Genomic DNA, 26,042 nt, shown 5'->3' on the forward strand with positions numbered 1-26,042 from the left:
AGGGGGAGGGGTCTAGCTGCTCCGTTTGCCTGGGCATGGAGTCAGGGCTGGGGCCAGGAGATGCTCCTTCTTCTGCAGTTTGTCTGGGCATGGAGCCAGGACTGGGGCCGGGAGGCATACATTCCTCCGTGTTCGGGAGCAGATAAGAAGGCCCCGGCTGCTCTGAGGGCGGGCAAGACACAACAGCAACAAAGTTACAGTCACACAGCGATAAGTGGAAGGAGATGGGGGATGGGAACGATCAACCTTGCATACTTTTAAAATGTCATGCAAGCAGATGATAGTCAAGAAAAAAAAATCATTATATTTAGCAAACCCAAAGGTGCCTTTTTTAAGAGGCAACTGGGCTTTCTGATTTTACTTTAAAGATGTTTCAACTCTCATTGAAGAAGCTTCTTCAGCTTCAAGAGAGCTGAAGAAGCTTCTTGGCTGAGAAGTGAAACATCTTCAAGGAAAAACCAGAAAGCCCAGTTGCCTTTTTAAAAAAAAACACCTTTGGGACAATCGTGATCTGGATGACTGGGAATCTCCACAGACATTTATACTTGGCAAAGTTGAAAGAAATAGGAAAACTGATTTTTTTTTTTATTTGAATTTATATCCCGCCCTTCTCCGAAGATTCAGGGCGGCTTACGCTGTGTTAAGCAATAGTTTTCATCCATTTGTATATTATATACAAAGTCAACTTTTATTGCCCCCAACAATCTGGGTCCTCATTTTACCTGCCTTATAAAGGATGGAAGGCTGAGTCAACTGAGTCAAGAAGAGGGCCGTGAAAATATTTGCAAATCCCTCGCATCCTGGACATAAACTGTTTCAACTCCTACCCTCAAAACGACGCTATAGAGCACTGCACACCAGAACAACTAGACACAAGAACAGTTTTTTCCCGAAGGCCATCACTCTGCTAAACAAATAATTCCCTCAACACTGTCAAACTAGTTACTGAATCTGCACTACTATTAATCGTTTCATAGTTCCCATCACCAATCTCTTTCCACTTATGACTGTATGACTATAACTTGTTGCTGGCAATCCTTATGATTTATATTGATATATTGATCATCAATTGTGTTGTAAATGTTATACCTTGATGAACGTATCTTTTCTTTTATGTACACTGAGAGCATATGCACCAAGACAAATTCCTTGTGTGTCCAATCACACTTGGCCAATAAAAATTCTATTCTATTTGGGCCTGGTGGGACTTGAACCTGCAATAATTGCAAGCAGCTGTGTTAATAACAGACTGCTTAGTCTGTTGAGTCACCAGAGGCCCTGGTGGATTTAAAATATATATATATATCAGGCATATACTGGGAAGAGCTCTAAATTCTTAATGGAGAGGAAGGAAGGTAGTGAACTTTTTGTCCATAATCTTTTCACAAGATGAGACTATTTCAACAAAACTTATAACTAATTAACTTAATTAGATAGATAACCACAATTTCCTCAGATCTTCCTTCAATAAGCATCTTGTTTTCTGAAGTTCTTTTGGAGTCTAAGCATTTTTAATTAGAAAATTAGGATAAAATGGTTTATTAGTTTATTTCCGTCTGCCCATCTACAGCAGAAATTGTCAACATAGGTAAAAATGCTTCTAAGTACATCTGCTATCCATTCATTTCTTTCAAGTTTCTTCTATTAAATACATTTTTTTTAAAAAAAGTAGCAAGTCAGAAAAGCATTGGTTGCTAGCATGATATTTATTATTGCTGTTGCTAAATCATAATCAACTCTTCATGACCCATGAACCACCATTGCTATTTACTGTCTGTGTCATCATTTCTTCTCTTCTCTTTGCATAAGATGGTTTGAGTTACTGAGAGCAATTAAAGCACATACTATCAAACATACATAAAGGACATTTCCTGGATTCTCTTCTCCTCCCACCAAAAGAGCAGATTATCTGTAAATGATTCTGTTACTCTAAAACCAAATTGGAATTATTTCTGCGTGAAGTATTTTTGAGGAAGAGATTGCTAGAGGACAGACTGAAACATGAAACTTTCAATTGTGTCACAACAGGAAAGAAACACACACAAAAAATGCTGAGGACAGGCTTCAAGGCGGAGGACATGCTCAACTTATGCAGTGAGCAAACTAAGATCTTTTGATTTGGATCTTGTAGAGCAAGGCATTTTCTAGTTTGGACTGAAGTCTAGATAAAATTTGTACTGTAGTGTCAACATGGACATAGGCCATAGTCTCTTTGCAAATCGAAAAGAAAAAAAAAGAACAGGGAAATAGGGTTTTATGACTACTAGAAACCTTCTAATATAGCTTGATCAACAGGGGCCAATTTGTTTGTTTGTTTGTTTGTTTGTCAACAAGTACAAGTAACAGTATAAATATAGACATGGACGCATGCAAAAAAAATTGGCACAAAAAAGGATATAAATAGGCAAAACATAGCCATAAACACATAGAATGATTACATATAATTGGGGACAGTAGGACAGGGACGGTAGGCACGCTGGTGCGCTTATGCATGCCCCCTTAGGGACCTCTTAAGAAACACGAAAGGTCCACAGTAGACAGTTTAAGGTAAAAGGTATGGGGATTAGAGAGACTAACAACAGGATTAGGTAGAGCGTTCCAGACGTTTACTACTCTATTGCAGAAGTCAAATTTCCTACACTTAAGATCAGAGCGAATTACATTGAGTTTAGAATAGAATAGAATTTTTAGAATAGAATTTTATTGGCCAAGTGTGATTGGACACACAAGGAATTTGTCTTGGTGCATATGCTCTCAGTGTACATAAAAGAAAAGATACGTTCATCAAGGTACAACATTTACAACACAATTGATGGTCAATATATCAATATAAATCATAAGGATTGCCAGCAACAAGTTATAGTCATACAGTCATAAGTGGAAAGAGATTGGTGATGGGAACTATGAAACGATTAATAGTAGTGCAGATTCAGTAAATAGTCTGACAGTGTTGAGGGAATTATTTGTTTAGCAGAGTGATGGCCTTCGGGAAAAAACTGTTCTTGTGTCTAGTTGTTCTGGTGTGCAGTGCTCTATAGAGTCGTTTTGAGGGTAGGAGTTGAAACAGTTTATGTCCAGGATGCGAGGGATCTGCAAATATTTTCACGGCCCTCTTCTTGATTCGTGCAGTATACAGGTCCTCAATGGAAGGCAGGTTGGTAGCAATTATTTTTTCTGCAGTTCTAATTATCGTCTGAAGTCTGTGTTTTTCTTGTTGGGTTGCAGAACCGAACCAGACAGTTATAGAGGTGCAAATGACAGACTCAATAATTCCTCTGTAGAACTGGATCAGCAGCTCCTTGGGCAGTTTAAATCTATTGATGGCCCTTGTGTTATTATGGTTGAAATTAAAGTACTCATTTACAGGTAGAACGTTTTGGTAAATAATCTTATGAACTAAGCATAGGTTAGAACGTGGACAATGTAATTCGAGGCTGTCTAGATCTGAAATTTCAAGCCTGGTGGTATAAGGATATGTATCACAAATGTATCACATGGCACATTATTTCCACAAAATTTTACAAGCTCCAAGCCAGCTGACAAATTAACTTTCTACTTTGCGTTGTTGTCTGTCTGTCTGTCTCTCTCTGTCCATCTTTCTTTCTATCTATCTATCTATCTATCTATCTATCTATCTATCTATCTATCTATCATCCATCCATCCATCCATCCATCCATCCATCTATTATTTAATATATTTATTAAAGTAAATGGACTGTAACTGGAAACTTATCAAGTTGCTAAAAGAAACACTCACACGAAAGACTCACAATTGTACTGTTATGTGCTAATAGTTTGTTTACAGGATAAAACTAAATTGAGTATAGGGGTGATCAAACTACATTCCTATGGTTGCCAGCCAGTCAACTCTCCCTCTTGGAGTGAGCTCATCTCAGCTTTAAAGAAAACATCCAAAATTCATTTTACTAGTAGAACAGAATATACCATATTTTTCAGACTATAAGATGCACCTTTTTATCTCCCAAAAGGGGGTGAAAATGTCTCTGCATCTAATAGACAGAATATTGCCAAAGCCCCGCCCATCCACCAGCTATTTTTTGGCCTCTGCACACCCCATTTTCGGGCCTTTATCAGGCCTTTTTTTGGGCCATTATGGGGATTTTTTCAGCCCATTTTTGAGGATTTTTTTCGGGGCTTTTTTGGCCCATTTCTGAGGCTTTTTTGGCCCATTTTTGAGGGGTTTTTATTCCCTTTTTTCCAAAAAAAACAAAAACAGGCTGAAAAAAACATCAAAAATGAGCCAAAAAAGCCCCTCAAAAATGGGCCAAAAAAAGGGCTGAAAATGGAGTATGTGGAGGCCAAAAAATTTTTTTGGTTGTTTTCTTCCTCTAAATTTAGGTGCATTTTATAGTCTGAAAAATACGGTATGTAGATCAAAGCCCACTGCAAATACATAGCAAAAAAGGCTCTAAGAGTTGTAAACCTAATCTTCCGTAGCTTCTTTTCCAAAAACACCACACTATTAACCAGAGCATATAAAACATTTGCTAGACCAATTCTAGAATACAGCTCGCCTGTTTGGAACCCTCACCACATCTCTGATATCAATACAATTGAACGTGTCCAGAAATATTTTACAAGAAGAGTTCTCCATTCCTCTGAAAACAACAAAATACCTTATCCCACCAGACTTGAAATCCTGGGCTTAGAAAACTTGAAACTCCATCGCCTTCGACAAGACCTAAGCTTAACTCACAAAATCATCTATTGTAATGTCCTTCCTGTCAAAGACTACTTCAGCTTTAATTGCAATAATACAAGAGGAACCAATAGATTTAAACTTAATGTCAACCGCTTTAATCTAGATTGCAGAAAATATGACTTCTGTAACAGAATCATCAGTGCTTGGAATACTTTACCTGACTCTGTGGTCTCTTCTCATAATCTTAAAAGCTTTAACCAAAAACTTTCTACTATTGACCTCACCCCATTCCTAAGAGGACCATAAGGGGCATGCATAAGCGCACAAACGTGCCTACCATTCCTGTCCTATTGTTTTTCTTTTCTTCTATACCTTTATATACTATATAACCTTTCTGTATGATAGTTACATATATTGTTGTGACTAAATAAATAAATAAAAATAAATAAAAAATAAATAAAGTTTGAACTGTAGAATCCTTGGTGCTCTCTGAGCCTGGTTATTGGATTGCAGTCATTTCATTACCCAAATAGGTAATATCATCAACAGACAACTAAGTTCAGAGAACAACAAGGACTCCACAAAATTAATGGAGAAATAAAGCTTCTTTGAGCCAAGCATTCAGAGGCATTCTACTATTAAATGGAATCACAGAGAAACGTAACCCAGTGCAATTCAAGGTATTGGTTACCACCTTTAAAGCGCTTCATGGCACGGAACCTGGTTATTTACGGGACCGCCTACTGAGACCGACGGCCTCCCAGCGACCAGTGCGCTCCCACAGAGTGGGCCTCCTTGGGGTACCGTCGGCTAGACAATGTCGGCTGGCGACCCCCAGGGGGAGGGCCTTCTCTGTGGAGGCTCCAACCCTCTGGAATGAATTACCACCTGGTATTCGCTAACTCCCCGATCTCCGGACTTTCTGACGTGAGCTAAAAACATGGCTGTTTCATTGCGCAGGACTGGCCTGATAGTTTGAATTGGGAATTTTAAACGGGTTTTAAGGAGTAGCCTAAATTTAAATATTTCATTTTAAATTATTTTAATGTTTGTATATTATATAATATATATAACAACAGAGTTGGAAGGGACCTTGGAGGCCTTCTAGTCCAACCCCCTGCCCAGGCAGGAAACCCTACACTATCTGAGTCAGATGGTTATCCAACATTTTCTTAAAAATTTCCAGTGTTGGAGCATTCACAACTTCTGCAGGCAAGTCGTTCCACTTATTAATTGTTCTAACTGTCAGGAAATTTCTCCTTAGTTCTAAGTTGCTTCTTTCTTTGATCAGTTTCCACCCATTGCTTCTTGTACTACCCTCGGGTGCTTTGGAGAATAGCTTGACTCCCTCTTCTTTGTGGCAACCCCTGAGATATTGGAACACAGCTATCATGTCTCCCCTAGTCCTTCTTTTTATTAAACTAGACATACCCAGTTCCTGCAACCGTTCTTCATATGTTTTAGCCTCCAGTCCCCTAATCATCTTTGTTGCTCTTCTCTGCACTATTGTTTTTTATATGGCTGTAAACCGCCCTGAGTCCTCCGGGAGAAGGGCGGTCTAGAAATTTAAATAAATAATAATAATAATAATAAATCTAAACATGTGAAGAAGAAATAGACCTGATTCAACTTCTTCATAATATACAGAAATTTATCAAAAAAGTGCCTGACTACTCAATCCATTGTAGCAAAACCAACACACAAGCTGTGAAAAGGATAACACTGCCGTACATTTATTATGGATGTGCATGCAAACTTCTAGCTGGCTTCAGAAGCTTCATCTTCCCTGAAGGCTCTTTGAAAAATGGCCTTGATGCTCTCTCTGGATTGAGTTTGTTTTTTTCTCCCAACCAGAAAATAGATCAGTGGATTAATGCTGCTGTTTAGACAAGCGTCCAGTTCAAAACATGTGTCCAATAGTGGAAATTGTGAAAAATAATCCTGGTCAAAAACATTAATAATTAAGAGGTAGATATCTAATAGAACAGTAAAAATAAGAAAACAGAGAAGAGTCATTAAGATCATCCCTAAAAGTCTTCCTCGTTTGTTCTGCTTAGGTTTAAGAACTATTTTGACTAATAGAATCACAGTAGAGATTGTGATCAATGGAATACAAAGCCCAGTAGTCAATAGCAAATGGGGGTACAAGTTGGCATTATATTCAAATACCTATTCCACAATGTTTGGAATTCCACCCAGGAGGAAAGAGCAGATCCAGAGGAAGCCACAGATAGCAGGGGACAAATATTTTGGCCAGGAACAGCGATGCCAGATTGGAAAGAGGACAGCCACACATCGGTCAATGCTGATGGCTACCAGAAGTAATAGACCATTGATATACATTATGTCAGAAATAGAAATGAAGAGCGCACAGGGAATTCCTGATGGTATAAAATCTGCAAAATAATTAATGCAGAGTATAGCCATACACAGAAGAAAACCAAAATCAGCAATAGCTAAATTAAGGATCAATATTGTGAAAGGGTTTCTCTTAATCTGGAAGCCAAGTAGCCTGAGGACAATTCCATTTAATGGGACTCCAATGCAGCAGATGATTAATATGATTAAGAACACGATCAGTTTAGAATAGATGGACATATTCTGGTACTCTCTGTAGTAATTGTTAGTTCTATATACAAAATGGGTAATGTTGTAGTTAAAACACTTTACTGTAGCGTTCATATTTGCCAGGCTGAAATTTATTAAGAGACTTCTGTAAATGCTTCAAAATCTCTTGTTTTAGAATGGAAGATCCTATTGAAAGAAAAAAAAAGAAGAAGAGTATGCTTGTTAATTCTTCAATATGTCTTCATCTCTATCTTCTCTCTGTGGAAAGACTGAGGCAACTTTTTGATCATCACCATCGCCATCACCATCATCTGCCTTAGTAAGGACTTGATATCAGTGGTGGGATTCAGCCAGTTCGCACCACTTCGGGAGAACCGGTTGTTAACTTTCTGAACAGTTTTGCTGAACTGGTTGTTGGAAGAAATCATTAGAGCAGAGAACCGGTTGTTAAATCATTTGAATCCCACCACTGCTTGATATGTAGACAAAAATGCCAAACCCAATCTGAACATCTGACTGATTCTATGATGATCATTAATAATAAATGCAGAAAGCAGCTTTCCTTGGAACAACTTAATCCTGCAGCGATACCTTTAACACTATCAGAAAAATAATATCTGCCTATACCAAGTTCTGCCAACCTAGCAGTTTTGAAAGCACGTAAAAATGCAAGTAGAAAAAATAGGGACCACCTTTGGTGGGAAGGTAACAGTGTTCCGTGCGCCTTTGGCGTTGAGTCATGCCGGCCACATGACCACGGAGACGTCTTCAGACACCGCTGGCTCTTTGGCTTTGAAACAGAAATGAGCACCGCCCCCTAGAGTCGGCAACGACTAGTACTTATGTGCGAGGGGAACCTTTACCTTTACCTTTATACCAAGTTCTTAGGAAGAGCTGTATAGGCAGACAAAAATGCCCCCCTCAATCAAAACATTTGGCCCTGTGACCGATTATAATGTGTTAAATCTGTAATCTACCTTGCTGCCAATGATTCTGGATAGCTCACCACAATGAAAAAAAAAATCAAACTACTTACCATGAAAACAATTAAAAATATCTCGTACTAAGTGCTAGATGCTGCCACTATCCATAAAAAGTGGTTATTATGCCTAATTTCACTGTTCACCTTTCATAACATGCTTTGTTCAAAACACGTTTGCGATAAAGCACCTCTTTGAATCCCTGCACATTTTTCTTTTCAGCACTAACTGAGGTAGTCTGACTCTAGAGATCTATTCATTGAACCCTTGCCAATATTCCACTCATCTTGTCCGGTGGTGGGTTTCTACCGGTTGGCCCCGGTTCAGACGAACCGGTAGTGGCAGTGGGAGGCTCCACCCACCCACCTGGACGTCGTCATGGATCTGCTGCACATGCGCAAAAGGACCACAGGCATTCAAAGTGCGCGGGTATGGTCACAGTTCCAAACCAGTAGCGAAGGTAATTGAAACCCACCACTGATCTTGTCCCAGTTAAAGCACACTAGGAATAAAAAAAAGTGACAGAATCAATAGAGGAAATGCACCTACTTAGCTTGATGGACATTTGTTACTAATTGAAGTTCTTTCTGTCTAAATTTGTGGAGGTCCTTTTTCTTTGTAGGTCATAAGAAGATATTATTTTCAAAACATTTGTCTTGATTCATTCAGATAAAGAGAAAGTTTAAATCCCAGGAAACAGTGTTTGAGTTTAAAATTGTCTTATTTCAATTGCATCTTATATTTAATTATAACTAAAGGTAAAAATGCAATTGTTTATTGTCTAAATTGCCCCATAACCACTAACCCCATTCCATGTATTAGGTTTCTGAGAGTTATCAATTGTCTCTCTTACATATCCACCATTCTTATAATACCAAGTCCATGAAGGAATGAGAACGCCCTCCAGCTAAACCAATAAAACTGCATCCTCCTAAAAATATACCCTCCCCAGATTTCATCACTAGTTGGTGCTCCAACCTCCAAAACTCTTGGTGGTATAAATATAATAAAATGTAAATAAAAATGTAATAGAAGTAAACAATCATAAAACAAGTATATTTTAATTGGAAAATCAGTCCAGAAAAAGTCAATCAAGTTGACAGTCAAGTACATATAAATATCACAAGATTTTATATGAATTACTGATTAAATGGATGAACATAATTGCATTTTTTAAAATTTATTTTTGTCACAACAGTATACACAAACAAATGTCATAGATAAAACAGCATATCTTGAAGAATATATATATTTAAAATAAAATATATATATATATATTTTATTCGGGTTTTCTCCCGCGTAAAATTGGAAGTGTCTTGGCAACGTTTCGACGAAGTCTCATTCGTCATCTTCAGGCTTCAGCTTCGTGTTTCTGGGAGCAATCTGTGATTGCAGCTGTTTCTTCCTGAAGAAGAAGGAAGAAACAGCTAGGAAGAAACAGTTGCAATCACACATTGCTCCCAGAAGCACGAAGCTGAAGCCTGAAGATGACGAATGAGACTTCGTCGAAACGTCGCCAAGACACTTCCAATTTGAATCTATTGGTCCAAGATCTTCAAGGCTGGTGAGAAGAAGTTAACACGTGATTGACTTCTGGAGGACCTTTCTTGGTTCTTTGGACCCAGCAGCTGATCTGTGACCCTAAATAATAATAAAAAGTAAAAGACAAAGAGAGGTAGGAGAGGAGGCTAAGTAAGATAATTGTCATAAACTTCCATTTCTGAATTTTTGTTGACATTAAGCAGATTTTAATTATCAGAGTAATTGTAGACAGAGACATCACTGAATAAGAATGAGGAATAAGAATGAAGAATTGTATATAACCATTATATCTAACATGTAGAGAAAGAATGATACCAGTAGTCAAAATTAGAAAGGTGAGGATCCGTACAAGACTGATATATTAAATAATGGTATCAATACTAAAATGGGAGGAGGAATGATATGTACCTGTCAATGCTACTGATTGTCAGAAGTCTTAAGTTAGCAGTGTTACAAACACATGAAAAAGCTTTCTACTAAAATCCTTAGAAAATGAACATTATTGAAATAATTCCATTTATGTAGAAACTAGTAAGAGTAGCATTTTATTTCATCGTAGAGTTTTCTTGCAAGACCAGGGACTACTTTTCCCCCCCAATCAACCAAGTGTTGATCCATTGGTTGTGACAGGAACTGACCAACCAGCTTTTCACCAGGGCCTGACATTATGGGCTGAGACAGAGTGACTGGCCCAAAGTCAGCCAGCCAGCTTTCATGCCTAGGGTGGGACTAGCATTCAAAGTCTAATGATTTCTAACCATTAAACCAAAATGACTCTCAAGAAACTAGTAGACATTAAAGCAGTTAAAGTTGAGCTCACAAGAAGTTTCTCAATTTTTGCCTGGTTATGATTTTTTGGATATGGAGAGATTATTCCAATGGAAATTTACAAGTTGGAAGTTAGGGGAAAAGATATATAATGGGTAGACCATTGATTGATACATGCCATCAAGTCATTATTGATTCTTCATAACCAAAAAGATCAATATTCTAATCCAATTGCTCGAACTATGGAGTCTTTGGTGCTCTCTGAGCTTGGTGGTGGATTGTTGTTGTTGTTTTGCAGTAATTTCATTACCCACATGGATACCATCAGCAGTACTAGAAGGTAGTAGGGTTTGTTCTTCATCTTTTATCTAATGGCTTTCCCTGCCAGTGTCGGTAGGAATTTTTTGATGGTTCTTTGATTAGGTTGTTGTTCACGGTTAACTTATTTGTCTGTGTTAGTATTTCCACATTTGGGATATTATTTACTTCTTGATTGTTGGTCCAGCATTAATCTTCATGTATATCTCTGCTTATGTCGTGTCCCACTCCTCCTCTGACGGCCGGGTCGGGGAAGTCCATATCAAGCATGGCTGCAAAGCCTCTGCAGCTTTGCCAAAGTTCTGTCAGAGTTCTCAGGGCAGGCAGGAGACCAGGATGTGACTTCAGCAATCCAAGTTAGACTTTGCCTGACTCAAAGAATGCCAGAAAGCAGATCCTTTATATAGGCCATGGGGTGTGGCTCCATGACTCAGCACTTATCCAGGCCTGCCCCTCCCTTCTTTTTGCTGACATTGCCTCTCCACTCTCCGGAAGCGTGGGTCCCTCCAGCCTCCAGCTGTTGGCAATTCCAGCTCGTGACTGGCTTCACATTCCCCAGGCTCACATGCTGTGGGGCCCAGCTGCTCCGTTTGTCCGGGCATGGTGCCAGGACTGGGGGCTGGAGGCATGTCAGGCCATTCGTCTTGCTCGGTCTGTCCGGGCATGGTGCCAGGACTGGGGGCTGGAGGCATGTCAGGCCATTCGTCTTGCTCGGTCTGTCCGGGCATGGTGCCAGGACTGGGGGCTGGAAGCATGCCAGGACATTCTTCTGTACTATCAGTGTCTGGCAGGAGATGAGAGGGACCCGGCTGCGGAAAGGGGGCGAGCGAGGCACAACAGCTTATCTGGGTGTTGATTGCTGTGAGGAGGTGTTTTCCTTTTTCTGTTTCTTTTTTAGCTTTTTGATTGCCTTTTGAATGGCATGCGTGTGTGATGCTTATCTCTATGTGCCTGTTGATGGCTGATTTGTCTGAGGGGCAAGCTTCCAGAAATTTCCTTGTGTTTTTGGGCTTGATTTGGTCTAATATGCTAACACTTTCCCAATTGAAACTATGGTTAAGTCTGAACATCTGTTGTGAAATTAAGGAATCTTAATCATGCAGGATCCAATCCAATTTTCATCATGTCTTCAGACAGCTAGCTGCTGTTCACGGATGTGCTCTGCTAATCTTTGTCTGTTTGTTCTTTATAATGGCTGTTACACTCCTTTCACTTTATGTTGTAGATGACTCCTGTTTCTTCTTCTTCTGAGGCTGCTGGTTCTTTTCATTCACTTAGGATGTTTTGGAGGGCTTTAGTTGGCTTCTGTGTTACAAACTTAAATGTAGCACACGGGAGGTATCGTGAGAGCCGGTTTTAGTGGTGGTAAATTCTTCTTTGAATGAGAGTGTTCTTCCACTATCTTTTAAAGAGGTTTTTGTTTCACATATCTTTAAGATGCTATTGCTGGACCCCACCATACTGGACAAGTTTTAATGAAGTTGATTGAGAAGGAGGTTCTTCAAGAGTATCAGAGGGCCCTGGATAAAGCAGATTATCTGGTTCCATTTCAATCAGGATTCAGTCCTGGGTATGGGATGGAAACGACATTGGTCACACTTTGGAATGATCCGTGCCATGAGTGAAATGGAGGTTGTGCACTCATCCGTGCCCTACTTGGCCTCTTGGCAGTTGCAATACCATCAACACCGATATCCTTCTGGATCAACTCAGAAGACTGGTGTGGTGCCATTTGCCTCCCTTCCTAGGAGTCAATTCCAGTTAATAGTGAATTTTTTTTGGGGTGGGGTGGGGAGAAGAGATCTTGTCCTCATCCCCTACTGTGTGGGGTGCTATAAAGTCAGTGTCTATTTCAAAGAAGCAATCAATCAAGAAGTCAGAAAAGCCTGTGGCATCCAGGCCATGCCTGAACGACTGCAAGACTGGTACAGCATTGTCGTGTCCCACTCCTCCTCCGACGGCCGGGTCTGGGAAGTCTGTATCAAGCATGGCCACGAAGCCTCTGCAGCTTTGCCAAATTCCTGTCAGAGTTCTCAGGGCAGGCAGGAATCCAAGGTGTGAATTCAGCAAACCAGATGAGACTTTGCTTGACTCAAGGAATGCCAAAAAGCAGATCCTTTATATAGGCCATGGGGTATGGCTCCATGACTCAGCACTTATCCAGGCCTGCCCCTCCCTTCCTTTTGCTGACGTCGCCTCTCCATTCTCTGGAAGTGGGGATCCATCCACTGTGACTTTCTGTCCTCCTGATTTGCTGCCGGCAATTCTAGAACGTGGCTGCTCACACGCTGTAGGAGGGAGGTTTGTTTGCTCATTCTGTCCGGGCATGGTGCCAGGGCTAGGGGCTGGAGGCATGCCAGGCCGTTCCTCTTCATTATCAGACTCTGGCTCAGATAGCAGGAGATGGGAGGGGCCCAGCTGAGGAGAGGAGGGCGGGCGAGGCACAACAAGCATGTCCATAGCTCTGGACAGAGAAATCAACCCCCTCCCCCAACTACCAGCCAAAAAGCCTCCCTGAGGACCATTGGCCGGACAGCGCCTCTCACCGCCTGCAATAATCTCAACCCCTCAATCAACAAGAGTTATGAAATGCTATCGGTGTGGCAAAATGGGACACCGGGCTTCTGACTGCCTGGCTCCAGGGCCCGTCCCACAACAACATCCCGCAAGCACTGCCGGAGGAAAAAAGCCTTGGTGTTTTACTGCCAGTTTTAACTGCCAGTCAGTCTCTCTTAGCTCCTATTTAATATCTACATGAAGCTGCTGGGTGAGCTCCATTAAGAGCTGCGGTGGTGCAGTGGTTAGAGTGCAGTACTGCAGGCTACTTCTACTGACTGCCGGCTGCCAGTAATTCGGCAGTTCGAATCTCACCAGGCTCACTCAGCGTCCCATCCGAGGTCAGTAAAATGAGGACACAGAATATTGGGGGCAATAGGCTGACTCTGTAAACCTGCTTAGAAAGGTCTATAAAGTACTGTGAAGTGATATATAAGTCTAATTGCTATTGCTATTGCCATGGTGTTGAGATATCATGAGTATTTATTTATTTATTTATTTATTTTATTTATTTATTATTTATTTATTTATTTATTTATTTATTTATTATTTATTTATTTATTATTTTATTTATTTATTATTTAAATATGCTGATTATACCCAATTATACATCTCTGCTTCTGGCAAAGTAAGTAGCAGTGTGCATGTATAAACTCAGTGCTTGTGTGAATGAAGCCCTATATGGCTTCACCTCTTCCCAATTACAACCTATCGGATGCAGCAGAAGACCCACACTGTTGGTCCTGATGATTAGGGTGTTTCACTTGGCTGATCCTAAGTGGTAGACAATTTCTGCTGTGGCCTCTGCTTTATGGAGCATCTTTATTTCTAAAATAAGACTGGCCATTTTGCTTTCCAGGGGACCCCTCACATCCTGGTTGTGTCTGCAGGCCTGAGAACTTTGGAGGACTGGTGAAATGTGAAATACTGAGGTAGCTCCTGGGTTATTCCTGGGTTATTAACATCTCCACTCAGTGGTGAAAGCCAATTTTTTTTACTACCGGTTCTGTGGGCGTCGCTTGGTGGACATTGTGTGGTTTGGTGGGCGTGGCTCAGTGGGTGCGGCAGGGGAAGGATATTGCAAAATCTCCATTTCCCACCCGACTCTGGGGCCAGCCAGAGGTGGTATTTGCCGGTTCTCTGAACTTCTTTGAACAAAATTTCCACTACCGGTTCTCCGACCTACTCAAAATTTCCGCTACCGGTTCTCCAGAACCTGTCAGAACCTGCTGGGTTTGACCCCTGCCTCCACTTCACCTAAGCTCTATTTTATTCTGTGCTTTTTGGTGGTGCCTTTAATCGTTTCGAAGTTCAACAATATCAAAATTGATTTCGATATTTTGTTTTGACTTTGTTGTAGCCACCCAGAGTCAGTTGATGGTGAGATGAACAGCAATATAAATATGATAAATTAATACATAAATAACAGGAGACAAATGTTTGTTTTATTAAGGTAAACCATTTATTGAAACACATTGCTAGTTAATTTGTTTATGCTTGCAATATTATTTCTAATGTGGAGAAGGAAACATTTTAATGCTACTAGAAGATCCTGTGTAGAATATTGAAGCTGGTTTTCTCTTTGGCAACTTCTGAATGGCACAAATGTTCAACAAAGAAGGTTTATCAAATGCCCATGGTCCTTCAGTTCTTGGTTTCCTTCCATGGGTATCTGATATTTTCGACAATGGTGTCGAAAATATGAGGAAAACCAAGAAAATTAATTCTCCCCACACCTTCCTATTATGTATCAGAAGCACCCATGCATATAAAATGATGGGCTTTAATCATCTGGTCAAACCTACTGTTTGAACACCCTCCAGTATTCTATACTATCTATCTATAGTATATACATTTCAGTACAGTTATGGAGCTCATCATGCATAGAATCCAAATGAAAGCTTATTTGAGAAGGCAGAATAAAACATAATAATTTGGGTTTTTTTCTCCCCCTCTATATGCTTTTCTGAGAATCTTGTAGTCTTAAAAGGTTAATGCCACCAATCAGTTAAATTTTACCACTGTGTTATGTGTTATGCTCATTTTAACTTCTGGAATATATCACAACTGCTCCATTAATTCTTTTCCTACCATGCTTTAGAGAAAATAATTTCTGGCGTAAGCAAACTTTTAAAGATTGTTTTTGAGTGATGAGGGTACAGTGTTCTAACAGTAGAGATGTCTTCAACCATAGCCTATGTCAGGGATCTCCAACCTTGGCAATTTTAAGACCTGTGGACTTCAACTCCCAGAGTTCCTCAGCCAGCAAAACTATGGGAGTTGAAGTCCACAAGTCTTAAAGTTGCCAAGGTTGATGACCGCCGGCCTATGTGACCTAAACCAGGGGTCTCCAACCTTGGTCCCTTTAAGACTTGTGGACTTCAACTCCCAGAGTTCCTCAGCCAGCTTTGCTGGCTGAGGGACTCTGGGAGTTGAAGTCCACAAGTCTTAAAGGGACCAAGGTTGGAGATCCCTGACTTAAACCTCTCCAGATTTTGGATTTCATTTTCCAATTTCCACTTTTCTTTGACTTTGAAGGCTGGAATTAAGAAACCTCTATTGTTTCAAGATTAGAAGTTCTCTAGATGTATTGGGTTCACTGTTTCTAAAGCTGCGACGGCGAACCTATGGCACGCATGCCGGAAATGGCACACCCACTATCTCCGATTGCTCTTCTGGGTTCCATGCGCATGGGCCAGCTGGTCTTCATGTGTGCAGGTATGCCAGGAACTGGAAGACCAGGTGACTGATGCACATGCACATGCCAGAAATCGGAAGGTCACGTGCCTGTGAACACACACGGGTGCTCCTGTTTCAGCACTCGGTGCCAAGAAGGTTCACCAACACTGTTTAAAGCAGGGGTCTCCAACCTTGGCAACCTGAAGACTTGTGGACTTTTTCATTTTATTTATTTCATTTATTTATTTTGTCACAACAGTATATATAAGCATAAGCATGAAATAACTATACAATATATAAGCATATATATAAGCATAAGTATGTAATAACTATATTAATTGGATATAAAGAAAGGGAACATTAGGACAGGAACGGTAGGCATGCTGGTGCTCTTATGCATGCCCCTTACAGACCTCATAGGAATGGGGTGAGGTCAATAGTAGACAGTTTTTGGTTAAAGCTTTGGGGATTTTGGGAAGAGACCACAGAGTCAGGTAGTGTGTTCCAAGTGTTAACAATTCTGTTACTGAAGTAATATTTTCTGCAGTCAAGATTGGAGTGGTTAACATTAAGTTTAAATCTATTGTGTGCTCGTGTATTGTTGCAATTAAAGCTGAAGTAGACTTCAACAGGAAGGACATTGTAATGGGTGATTCTATGAGTTAAACTCAGGTCATGTCAAAGGCATGAATTTGAATTGAAATTCTGGGAGTTGAAGTCCACAAGTCTTCAAGTTGCCAAGGTTGGAGACCCCTGTTCTAAAGCATTGAATCTCGCTTATACATCTGATTTGGTCGTGCCTGAGGTTTCCAGTTCCTCTCCACGGCTTTCCTCTTCCTTAAAAACTTTCTCAAATATTACCTTGAGTGTCATTCTAGACGATCTTCTTTTGTCTCTTCCTACCAGGAAATAGATGACTGGGTTAATGGTGCTGTTTAAGGAAGAACATATATAGGCATATTCATAGACATACGGATTATCAAACTGGGGATAATACAGCGAGAGATACTGAATAGCGTTCATTGGAAAAGCAAAAAATAGAAAAAAGAGAAGCGTGAGCAGGATGGTGAGCCAAAGTTTTCCTTGCTTATGATGAGGAGGTAGTGAACAGGCTTTCAATGAAAGGGCTAAAGTGGAGATCGTCATCACAGGAGTGAGAACTAGGGCATTCAGGAGAAATTGGTAGAACCTTAGCATATAATATCCGGTTGTTAACAAGAGAATGACATGTACAGAAGAAAATAGGAAGTTGAACACCCATATTATCTTACATACAATGGCGGACATTTTCTGGGAACGGTGGAGTCGATACCAAAGCGGGAAAAAAACTGCCGTGCACCTGTCAATGCTGATGGCAGTCAAGATGCATAAACCAGTACTGTACATGAACAAGAAGAGACCGCGAAATAATGTCTTTAGTGGATCGCTATATTCTATATGATTAGCTTTGGCTATAAGCCAATACACATCAATGGCACTGAGACCTATGAGCAAACCAAAATCAGCAATGGAGAGATTCAGGAAGTAAGTCGAGAAATTATTCCTCTTAATTTGGAACCCGAGGAGCCAGATGGTGCCTCCATTCCCCACAAGTCCCCAAAGGCAGATGAGTAGAGTTATGGTGATCATCAAAAACACGCCTAGAGGAATTGTGCCTTGATCTTCTGGAAGACTGGTTCTATTGTAGAAGCTCTCAGTTCCGTTGTGTGAGATGTTATATTCCATTCTAGCATTCGGCAAGGACAGCATTAAAATTCAGTACGATAGCCTGTTATTAATTGGGTGTTTTGATGTATAGAAACTCCTGCTGGGAGAAGAGGTAATAATAATAATAATAATAATAATAATAATAATAATAATAATAATAATAATAATAATAATAATAATAATAATAATAATAATAATAATAATAATAATAATATTTATAGACCGCCCTTCTCCCGAAGGACTCAGGGCGGTGTACAGCCACAAGTAAAATACAGAAGAAAATAGGAAGTTGAACACCCATATTATCTTACATACAATGGCGGACATTTTCTGGGAACGGTGGAGTCGATACCAAAGCGGGAAAAAAACTGCCGTGCACCTGTCAATGCTGATGGCAGTCAAGATGCATAAACCAGTACTGTACATGAACAAGAAGAGACCGCGAAATAATGTCTTTAGTGGATCGCTATATTCTATATGATTAGCTTTGGCTATAAGCCAATACACATCAATGGCACTGAGACCTATGAGCAAACCAAAATCAGCAATGGAGAGATTCAGGAAGTAAGTCGAGAAATTATTCCTCTTAATTTGGAACCCGAGGAGCCAGATGGTGCCTCCATTCCCCACAAGTCCCCAAAGGCAGATGAGTAGAGTTATGGTGATCATCAAAAACACGCCTAGAGGAATTGTGCCTTGATCTTCTGGAAGACTGGTTCTATTGTAGAAGCTCTCAGTTCCGTTGTGTGAGATGTTATATTCCATTCTAGCATTCGGCAAGGACAGCATTAAAATTCAGTACGATAGCCTGTTATTAATTGGGTGTTTTGATGTATAGAAACTCCTGCTGGGAGAAGAGGTAATAATAATAATAATAATAATAATAATAATAATAATAATAATAATAATAATAATAATAATAATAATAATAATAATAATAATAATAATATTTATAGACCGCCCTTCTCCCGAAGGACTCAGGGCGGTGTACAGCCACAAGTAAAATACAGAAAGAAAACAACAATACAAAGCTAAAAACAGCCCTTAAAAAACCTATTTAATTTGGCTACTTATAAATAAAAATATTCCCATTAAAATTTACTAAAAAATTTAAAAACCCATAAATCAATTTAATAATATAAAATTTAAGCGAGTCCAGCAAGACGAAATAAGTAGGTTTTGAGTTCGCGGCGGAAGGTCCTAAGGTCAGGTATTTGTCTGAGTCCAGGGGGAAGCTCGGTATAGGATATAATACATTTTTTTTCCTGATATGGAGCTAAAGAATTATTTCAACTTGGCCTCCCATGGATTAAAGAATAAAGTAAAACAATCATTAAATCAGAAATGGAAAAAAATTAATGTATTTATGCTTGATGACACTTTAATCTGCATTCGTCCACAAGTCTTGTTTTTTTACACGAGTCGTTTTTGTAACGTTACAAAAGGCAAATTGAGCAGAAGAGTTGAAATAAAGGCTGAATTGAATTCATCTGAACCTGAAAATGAAGTTGAGGAACAGCCGTGCACTTCAATGGCTAGATTAGATATTATAGAAATATGTGTACTTCTCAAATATATCCCCAAACTTTCTCTCTACCATAAAAGCCCAGACGGCAGTATGATGCCATGATTAAGTATGAATTTATTCCAAGTATTGCTTTTGGTTGTTTTCATTCAGTTTTGCACACTGTACAAAATTAATCTGAAGCTTTAGTAATATAAAATTAGCATTTCATATGCATTTGTTGCATTTGTTCTTAGCACATCAAGAAATGTTTCTCCTCCAGCTGAGGCTATCTGACTAAACTAATTTTTATCACCATCCTGTGTATGTATTTCCTAACAATTGAATGCTGTAATCTGGATGAGCATTGTAGGTGACAATCTTCATGCTTCATATCCAAAAACCCATTCCTATCCTCTTGAAACGAGAACATAACTATACTAAGTATCATATGTCATATCAAGCAGAGATCTCCAATTAAACCACTTGCACTCTGACTCTAAACTGAAGCACAGAAACATTCAAATTCCCTTGGCTGAGTGGAATCTTACTTCTGACCTCAAACAAAGTGAGAAAATCACCAACAGAGGCACGTCTTTGTCCTATTAGAAATGACAAGGCAATGCAACTTAATATCCTCTTTTCACAATCTAGGCCACCCCTGAATTGCTGGCGCTTTCTTGGATCAACAAAGATCTTCATTTATTTTATTTTATTTTTTATTTATTTTATTTATTTATTTCATCAAGCGTGTATTAGATAACAGATATAAAAACAGACATAATTATGAACACATGAGATGGAGACAAATAAAAGGGAACATTAGGACAGGGACTGTAGGCACATTGGTGCGCTTATGCACGCCCCTTACAAACCTCTTAGGAATAGGGTGAGGTCAACAGTAGATTAAAGTTTTGGGGGTTTGGGGATGTAACTACAGAGTCAAGTAGTGCATTCCAGGCATTGACCACTCTATTGCTGGAGTCATATTTTCTGCAACTGAGTTTGGAGCAGTTCACTTTAAATTTGTATCTATTGTTTGCTTGTGTATTGTTGTGGTTGAAGATGAAGTATTCATTGACAGGTAGGACATTGTAGCAGATAATTTTATGTACTAAGCTTAGGTCAGACCGAAGGCGGCGTAGTTCTAAGTTGTCTAAGCCCAAAATTTCAAGACTGGTGGCATAAGGAATTCTATTGAGGGTAGAGGAATGAAGGACACTTCTTGTGAAATATCTCTGGACTCTCTCAATTGTATTTATGTCTGATATGCAGAGCGGGTTCCAGACAGATGAACTGTATTTGAGAATTGGTCTAGCAAATGTTTTGTATGCTCTAGTTAGTAGTACAATATTACCAGAGCAGAAGGTAGGCAAGATTAGGTTAACAGCTTTTAATGCCTTTTTGGCAATACTGTAATAGTGAGCTCTGACACTTAGATTGTTTGAGTTGAGTATTCCAAGGTCCTTGACAGAATGAGGGTTGTCTAAGAGATCATATCCGCCCAGCTTGTATTTTGTGTTTTGATTTTTTTTTTGCCAGTGTGTAAGACAGAGCATTTGTTGGTTGAGATTTGGAGTTGCCAATTGTTTGACCATTCTGACAGATAGTCAAGATCATTTTGTAGGATAGCAGTATTGTCGGTGGTGTTGAATAGTTTTACATCATCAGCAAAGAGAATGCTGTTGCTTATAACATGATCGCAAAGTTTGTTTATGTAAAGTATAAAGAGTGTGGGTCCTAAAATGCTTCCTTGGGGGACTCCGCTGTTAACAGGTGCAGGGTTTGATAGGGCATTCCCTATTTTGACTACTTGTTGCCTGTTTGATAGGAACGCAGCTATCCACTTATGCAGGGATCCGGAAATGCCATTAGATTTTAGTTTTAGAAGTAGTTTGTTGTGTACTACTGAATCAAAGGCTTTACAGAAGTCTATATAATGACCCTATAATCCCTTGCGGGGTGGAGTCTGGGCAACTGAATGGAGCTAGCAGAGTGTTTTAATGACTGGATGCCTTTCCTGTCACCAAGACGGAGTTTTGTTCAGCGGATATATTCTCATTGTGCCCAGCGAGAAATATCTACCTCTACCTAGGATCAAACTAACAGCCTCCTGATTGTGAGGCGAGAGCTCGACCTCTAGGCCACCATACCACTCCCTAGGGTCAACAAAGATGCCACTGATATATTATTATACCACTCCCTAGGGTCAACAAAGCAGGTGCCAAAAGGGCTCTGGTGGCTCAGACTGCTAAGACAGTCTGTTATTAACACAGCTGCTTGCAATTACTGCAGGTTCAAGTCCCACCAGGCCCAAGGTTGACTCAGCCTTCCATCCTTTATAAGGTAGGTAAAATGAGGACCCAGATTGTTGGGGGGCAATAAGTTGACTTTGTATATAATATACAAATGGATGAAGACTATTGCTTAACATAGTGTAAGCCGCCCTGAGTCTTCGGAGAAGGGCGGGATATAAATGCAAATTAAAAAAATATATATGTGGTAACATAGTAGGTTTTTGGAGACAGAGGAAGTGATTGGTTTAAGAATGGCCAGTATATGTTTAAAGAAGTATATGGCCATGGAATTCACACACAAAAATGCAACTTTGGACAAAAATCACATTATCCTAACAACATCAAATCAACAACAAGACAAAAAACCCCACTTTGTCAGGGAATGTCACCATTTAAGCCCCTTCCCAAAATGAACTCGTCCATCACCCTGCCTACAATGCAGGTGAGTATAGCTAGATCTTTCAGCTTTTTCCATAGGCTAACAGGATTGGAACTAGTCAAATCATCTCTACATATTCTAACATTTGTGCTTTAGCTGGTTCAGAATGATATTATTATATTATTTTCCAATAAGAAATACCAGAAAGGTATACTTATTTACGAATCAAATTTAGCGCAGAAGAAATGTGACTGGCTATAGATTATGTGAAGGTAAAATCTAATGGATCAAATTCTCCAGGTCACTACTGTTTCATTTGGAGTCCTAGTGGACAACCATTTAGATATGAGCTAGCAGTGTACAGCAGCTGCCAAAAAAGCCAACACAGTTCTGAGCTGCACAAACAGAGGGATAGAGTCAAGATCACATGAAGTGTTAATACCACTCTATAATGCCTTGGTAAGGCCACATTTGGAATACTGTATTCAGTTTTTGTTGCCACAATGTAAAAAAGATGTTGAGACTCTAGAAAGAGTGCAGAGAAGAGCAACAAAGATGATTAGGGGACTGGAGGCTAAAACATATGAAGAACGGTTGCAGGAACTCGATATGTCTAGTTTAATGAAAAGAAGGAGTAGGAGAGACATGATAGTCTTCCAATGTCTCAGGGGCTGCCACAAAGAAGAGGGAGCCAAGCTATTCTCCAAAGCACCTGAGGGCAGGACAAGAAGCAATGGGTGGAAACTAATCAAGGAGAGAAGCAACTTAGAACTAAGGAGAAATTTCTTGACAGTTAGAACAATTAATAAGTGGAACAACTTGCCTGCAGAAGTTGTAAATGCTCCAACACTGGAAATTTTTAAGAAAATGTTGGATAACCATTTGTCTGAAATGGTGTAAGGTTTCCTGCCTGGGCAGGGGGTTGGACTAGAAGGCCTCCAAGATCCCTTCCAACTCTGTTGTTGTTGTTGTTGTTATTTATAAGCTACATTTTACCATGTTCTCCAAGTTTGCAAGAAAACAGCTATAAGATTTATTTTTTTTAAAAAAAATCCTAAACATAGTAGATTTGTATTTATAATCAAATAATCTATCCTAGTAGTGGGTTTCACTTACCTTTGCTACCGGTTTGGAACTGTGAACACATGGTGTTTCTGCGCATGCGCTGAACCTTCTGCGCATGCACAAAGCATCCGTGATGAATTGCCGCTACCAGTTCGTCCAAACAGGGGCGAACCGGTTGAAACCCACTACTGATCTATCCTTAGTAGCCAGCCAGTCATAAAATAGAAATTGAAACATAGTTTACATCAGAAAGTACAAATCAGTTGAACGGGAATAACAGTAAATTATGAAATACTTTCTTTTAAAGTCCAAGCAGAATAAAATATATATTTTACTACTGTCGATGGTAGATGTACTGCAAATTCCAATCTAATGACTAAGAAGTCTTTCTAGAAAGAATTATACCAAAAGGGGGGGAAAAAACCCAAGAAATCCTTGAACATACCAGAGTTATTGCCAAATCCACCAATATTGGGAGTTCATAAATATTCTATCTACCTGCAGATAAGCTGAGAATTTTAGTTGTAAAGATACATTCCCCAAAAATACATCCCAGATTCAGTTTAACCGTGGGTAGGCTTGTCCACCAATATAATACCTTTAAAAAATTCTCATATAACCCATATGTACTAATGGATAAGACCACAGGTGGACAAACAGACCCTTAAATATATAACTTGTAAAAAATCAGGTCAGCTTATCCATGGGGAGCTCATTTTTCATGGTTTTTGAGTTGAAAATTGGAGAGTCAGCAGATGGGCTTATACTTCAAAATACTTGAATACTTGAAAATATACGGTAAGCAAATGTTCCAACATTTGCTAGACCAATTCTTGAATACAGCTCGACTGTATTCTTGAATACAGCTTGACTGGAACCCATTCCACATTTCTGACATCAATACAATTGAACGTGTCCAGAAATATTTTACAAGAAGAGTTCTCCACTTCTCTGAATACAACAAAATACCTTATGCCACCAGACTTGAAATCCTGGGTTTAGAAAATTTAGAACTACGCTGCCTTCAACATGACCTGAGTTTAACTCATAGAATCAGCTATTACAATGTCCTTCCTGTCAAAGACTACTTCAGCTTCAATTGCAACAATACATGAGCACACAATAGATTTAAGCTTAATGTTAACTGCTCCAATCTTGATTGCAGAAAATAGGACTTCAGTAACAGAGTTGTAAATACTTGGAATACACTATCTGACTCTGTGGTCTCTTCCCAAAATCCCCAAAGCTTCAACCAAAAACTGTCTACTATTGACCTCACACCGTTCCTAAGAGGTCTGTAAGGGGCGTGCATAAGAGCACAAGCATGCCTACCGTTCCTGTCCTATTGTTTCCTTTCGTTATATCCAATTAATATAGTTATTACATACTCATACTTATATATATGCTTATATATTGTATAGTTATTACATGCTTATGCTTAATATATACTGTGTGACAAAATAAATAAATAAAAAAATAACATTAGTGACAACTACAATGATTCCACCCAGTCTTCTCTGATCCTGACTCAACATACCTGATCTCACATATATTAGTATACTTACAGTAGTCATCAGATCCTCTCGGCAACTGTTTAATAGGTCAACCCAGCAACCCTGCTCCAAAGTTGTCCTTTCTTGCACTGATGAATAATAAAATCAGGGAGGGCAACACAGGGAGTGTGTTCTGAAGAAATGTAGTTGTGGCTGTATGGAATACTCTCAAGATACTTTTCCCCCTAGAAAATCAAGAAAAATAAGGAGAAGGGGGGGGAAAAAGGGAAAAATGGTTTTTGAAAATTTGCAATGGCTGGAGGAAACTTTCTTTGTGTGAAGACATTATTTCTATTGTTACGGTACTTAATAATACTGGGGGGGGGAATCAAATTATTTAAAGGAGGTTTTTAAAAAAAATAAAAGTCCCTTTCTTCATCGTGCTCCTTTCCCGTGCTAAAGTGTGAGCCATCTCTTTCAGAAGCCTTCCTACCACACAAGAAAAAATAAAACTATCCCTTAGATATAGAGTAGATAATAAATAAATAAAAATAAAATAGATCAAACGAGCAAAGACAAGTGCCAAGAACACTTTTATAGGGGGGAAAAACTGACATTAAACGCCACAGCTGATGGTATTCTCCCTGACTGAAAATGCATATTTGCTTCTGATCTGGGTTCTAACAGTCTTCTGGGTTCTAGCAAACCATAATTGAATGTCCTACCTTCTTCCAGTTCATTTGTTGGTTTGCCAGTGGACGTTGGAGCTTTTAACGCCTTCTTTCTCAGGAATGATTATAAACTAATGTTTCTTTAGTATGCTGACTACGTGCTTTGTGAGAAAGTACAAAAGAGATGCTTTTATACGTTTTGAGAAAGGGTGGGGTATCTTAATGGATTAAAGCAATCCTTTTTTTTTTTTTTTTGCTGAGAATTAAGATCAGACTGATTGAGATCAGAATCTCAAATGTATGATAAAATTGTTTTCCATAACTTTGAAAGAGAAATGCATTAGTCAGAGGTTTCTAAGAAAAGTTCATTGTCATATCTACTGAAAACTGAATTGATCTACAATATATAAAGATAAAGATTTCCCCGCTCCAGTCACGTCTCGGTTTCTTAGCTGAAGAAGCTAGCATTATCAAAAACATTTATGTGATCATGGGACCAGCATGACTTTATGCCGAGCGGATGGAATGCTGTTATCTTCCACCAAAGAGGTACCCATTCATCTACTCGCATTTGCAAGCTTTCAAACTCCTAGCTGGACAGGAGATGGTCTCAAACTTGTCCTGTTAGCTTTCTAGTTCTGCATCTTTAACCACTGAGCCATCATACCCCATACATCACTCTCTCTCTCTCTCTCTCTCTCTCTCTCTCTCTCTCTCACACACACACACACACACACACACACACATATATTTGTTTTCGTAAGTTTTCACGGGTATAGGTATGTAGATTTTAGCATATTTGGGTCTTTTCCCGTGTAAAGTTGAGGGTATCTTGGCAACATTTCGACGAGG

The 26,042-nt window shown here is 39.4% G+C and overlaps 1 protein-coding gene and 1 long non-coding RNA gene across 3 annotated transcripts; both read right to left on the reverse strand.

Moving 5' to 3' along the window:
• Nucleotides 1-16,389: 16,389 nt before the first annotated feature.
• On the reverse strand, nucleotides 16,390-17,837 carry LOC131196087 (mas-related G-protein coupled receptor member H-like). The gene has a single exon (XM_058178516.1). The coding sequence runs from the start codon at nucleotides 17,821-17,823 to the stop codon at nucleotides 16,852-16,854; it is 972 nt and encodes a 323-aa protein (XP_058034499.1). The 5' UTR covers nucleotides 17,824-17,837; the 3' UTR covers nucleotides 16,390-16,851.
• Nucleotides 17,838-18,213: 376 nt separating this feature from the next.
• LOC131196088 (uncharacterized) lies at nucleotides 18,214-25,344 on the reverse strand. 2 transcript variants are annotated; one of them, XR_009154624.1, is made up of 3 exons: nucleotides 25,245-25,344; nucleotides 24,592-24,764; nucleotides 18,214-18,625 (listed from the first exon to the last, which is right to left on the reverse strand). It is a non-coding gene; the product is annotated as an uncharacterized LOC131196088 (long non-coding RNA). The 2 variants fall into 2 exon arrangements; XR_009154625.1 differs by having other exon boundaries at nucleotides 18,214-18,628.
• Between the last annotated feature and the right edge of the window lie 698 nt (nucleotides 25,345-26,042).

The sequence above is a fragment of the Ahaetulla prasina genome, chromosome 3 (genome assembly GCF_028640845.1).
Source record: "Ahaetulla prasina isolate Xishuangbanna chromosome 3, ASM2864084v1, whole genome shotgun sequence".
Classification (NCBI taxonomy): Eukaryota; Metazoa; Chordata; class Lepidosauria; order Squamata; family Colubridae; genus Ahaetulla; species Ahaetulla prasina.

What these genes read in the sequence shown, in the direction of transcription:
- LOC131196087 (XM_058178516.1), bottom strand. Translation starts at nt 17,823, where the DNA reads ATGCTGTCCTTGCCGAATGCTAGAATGGAATATAACATCTCACACAAC.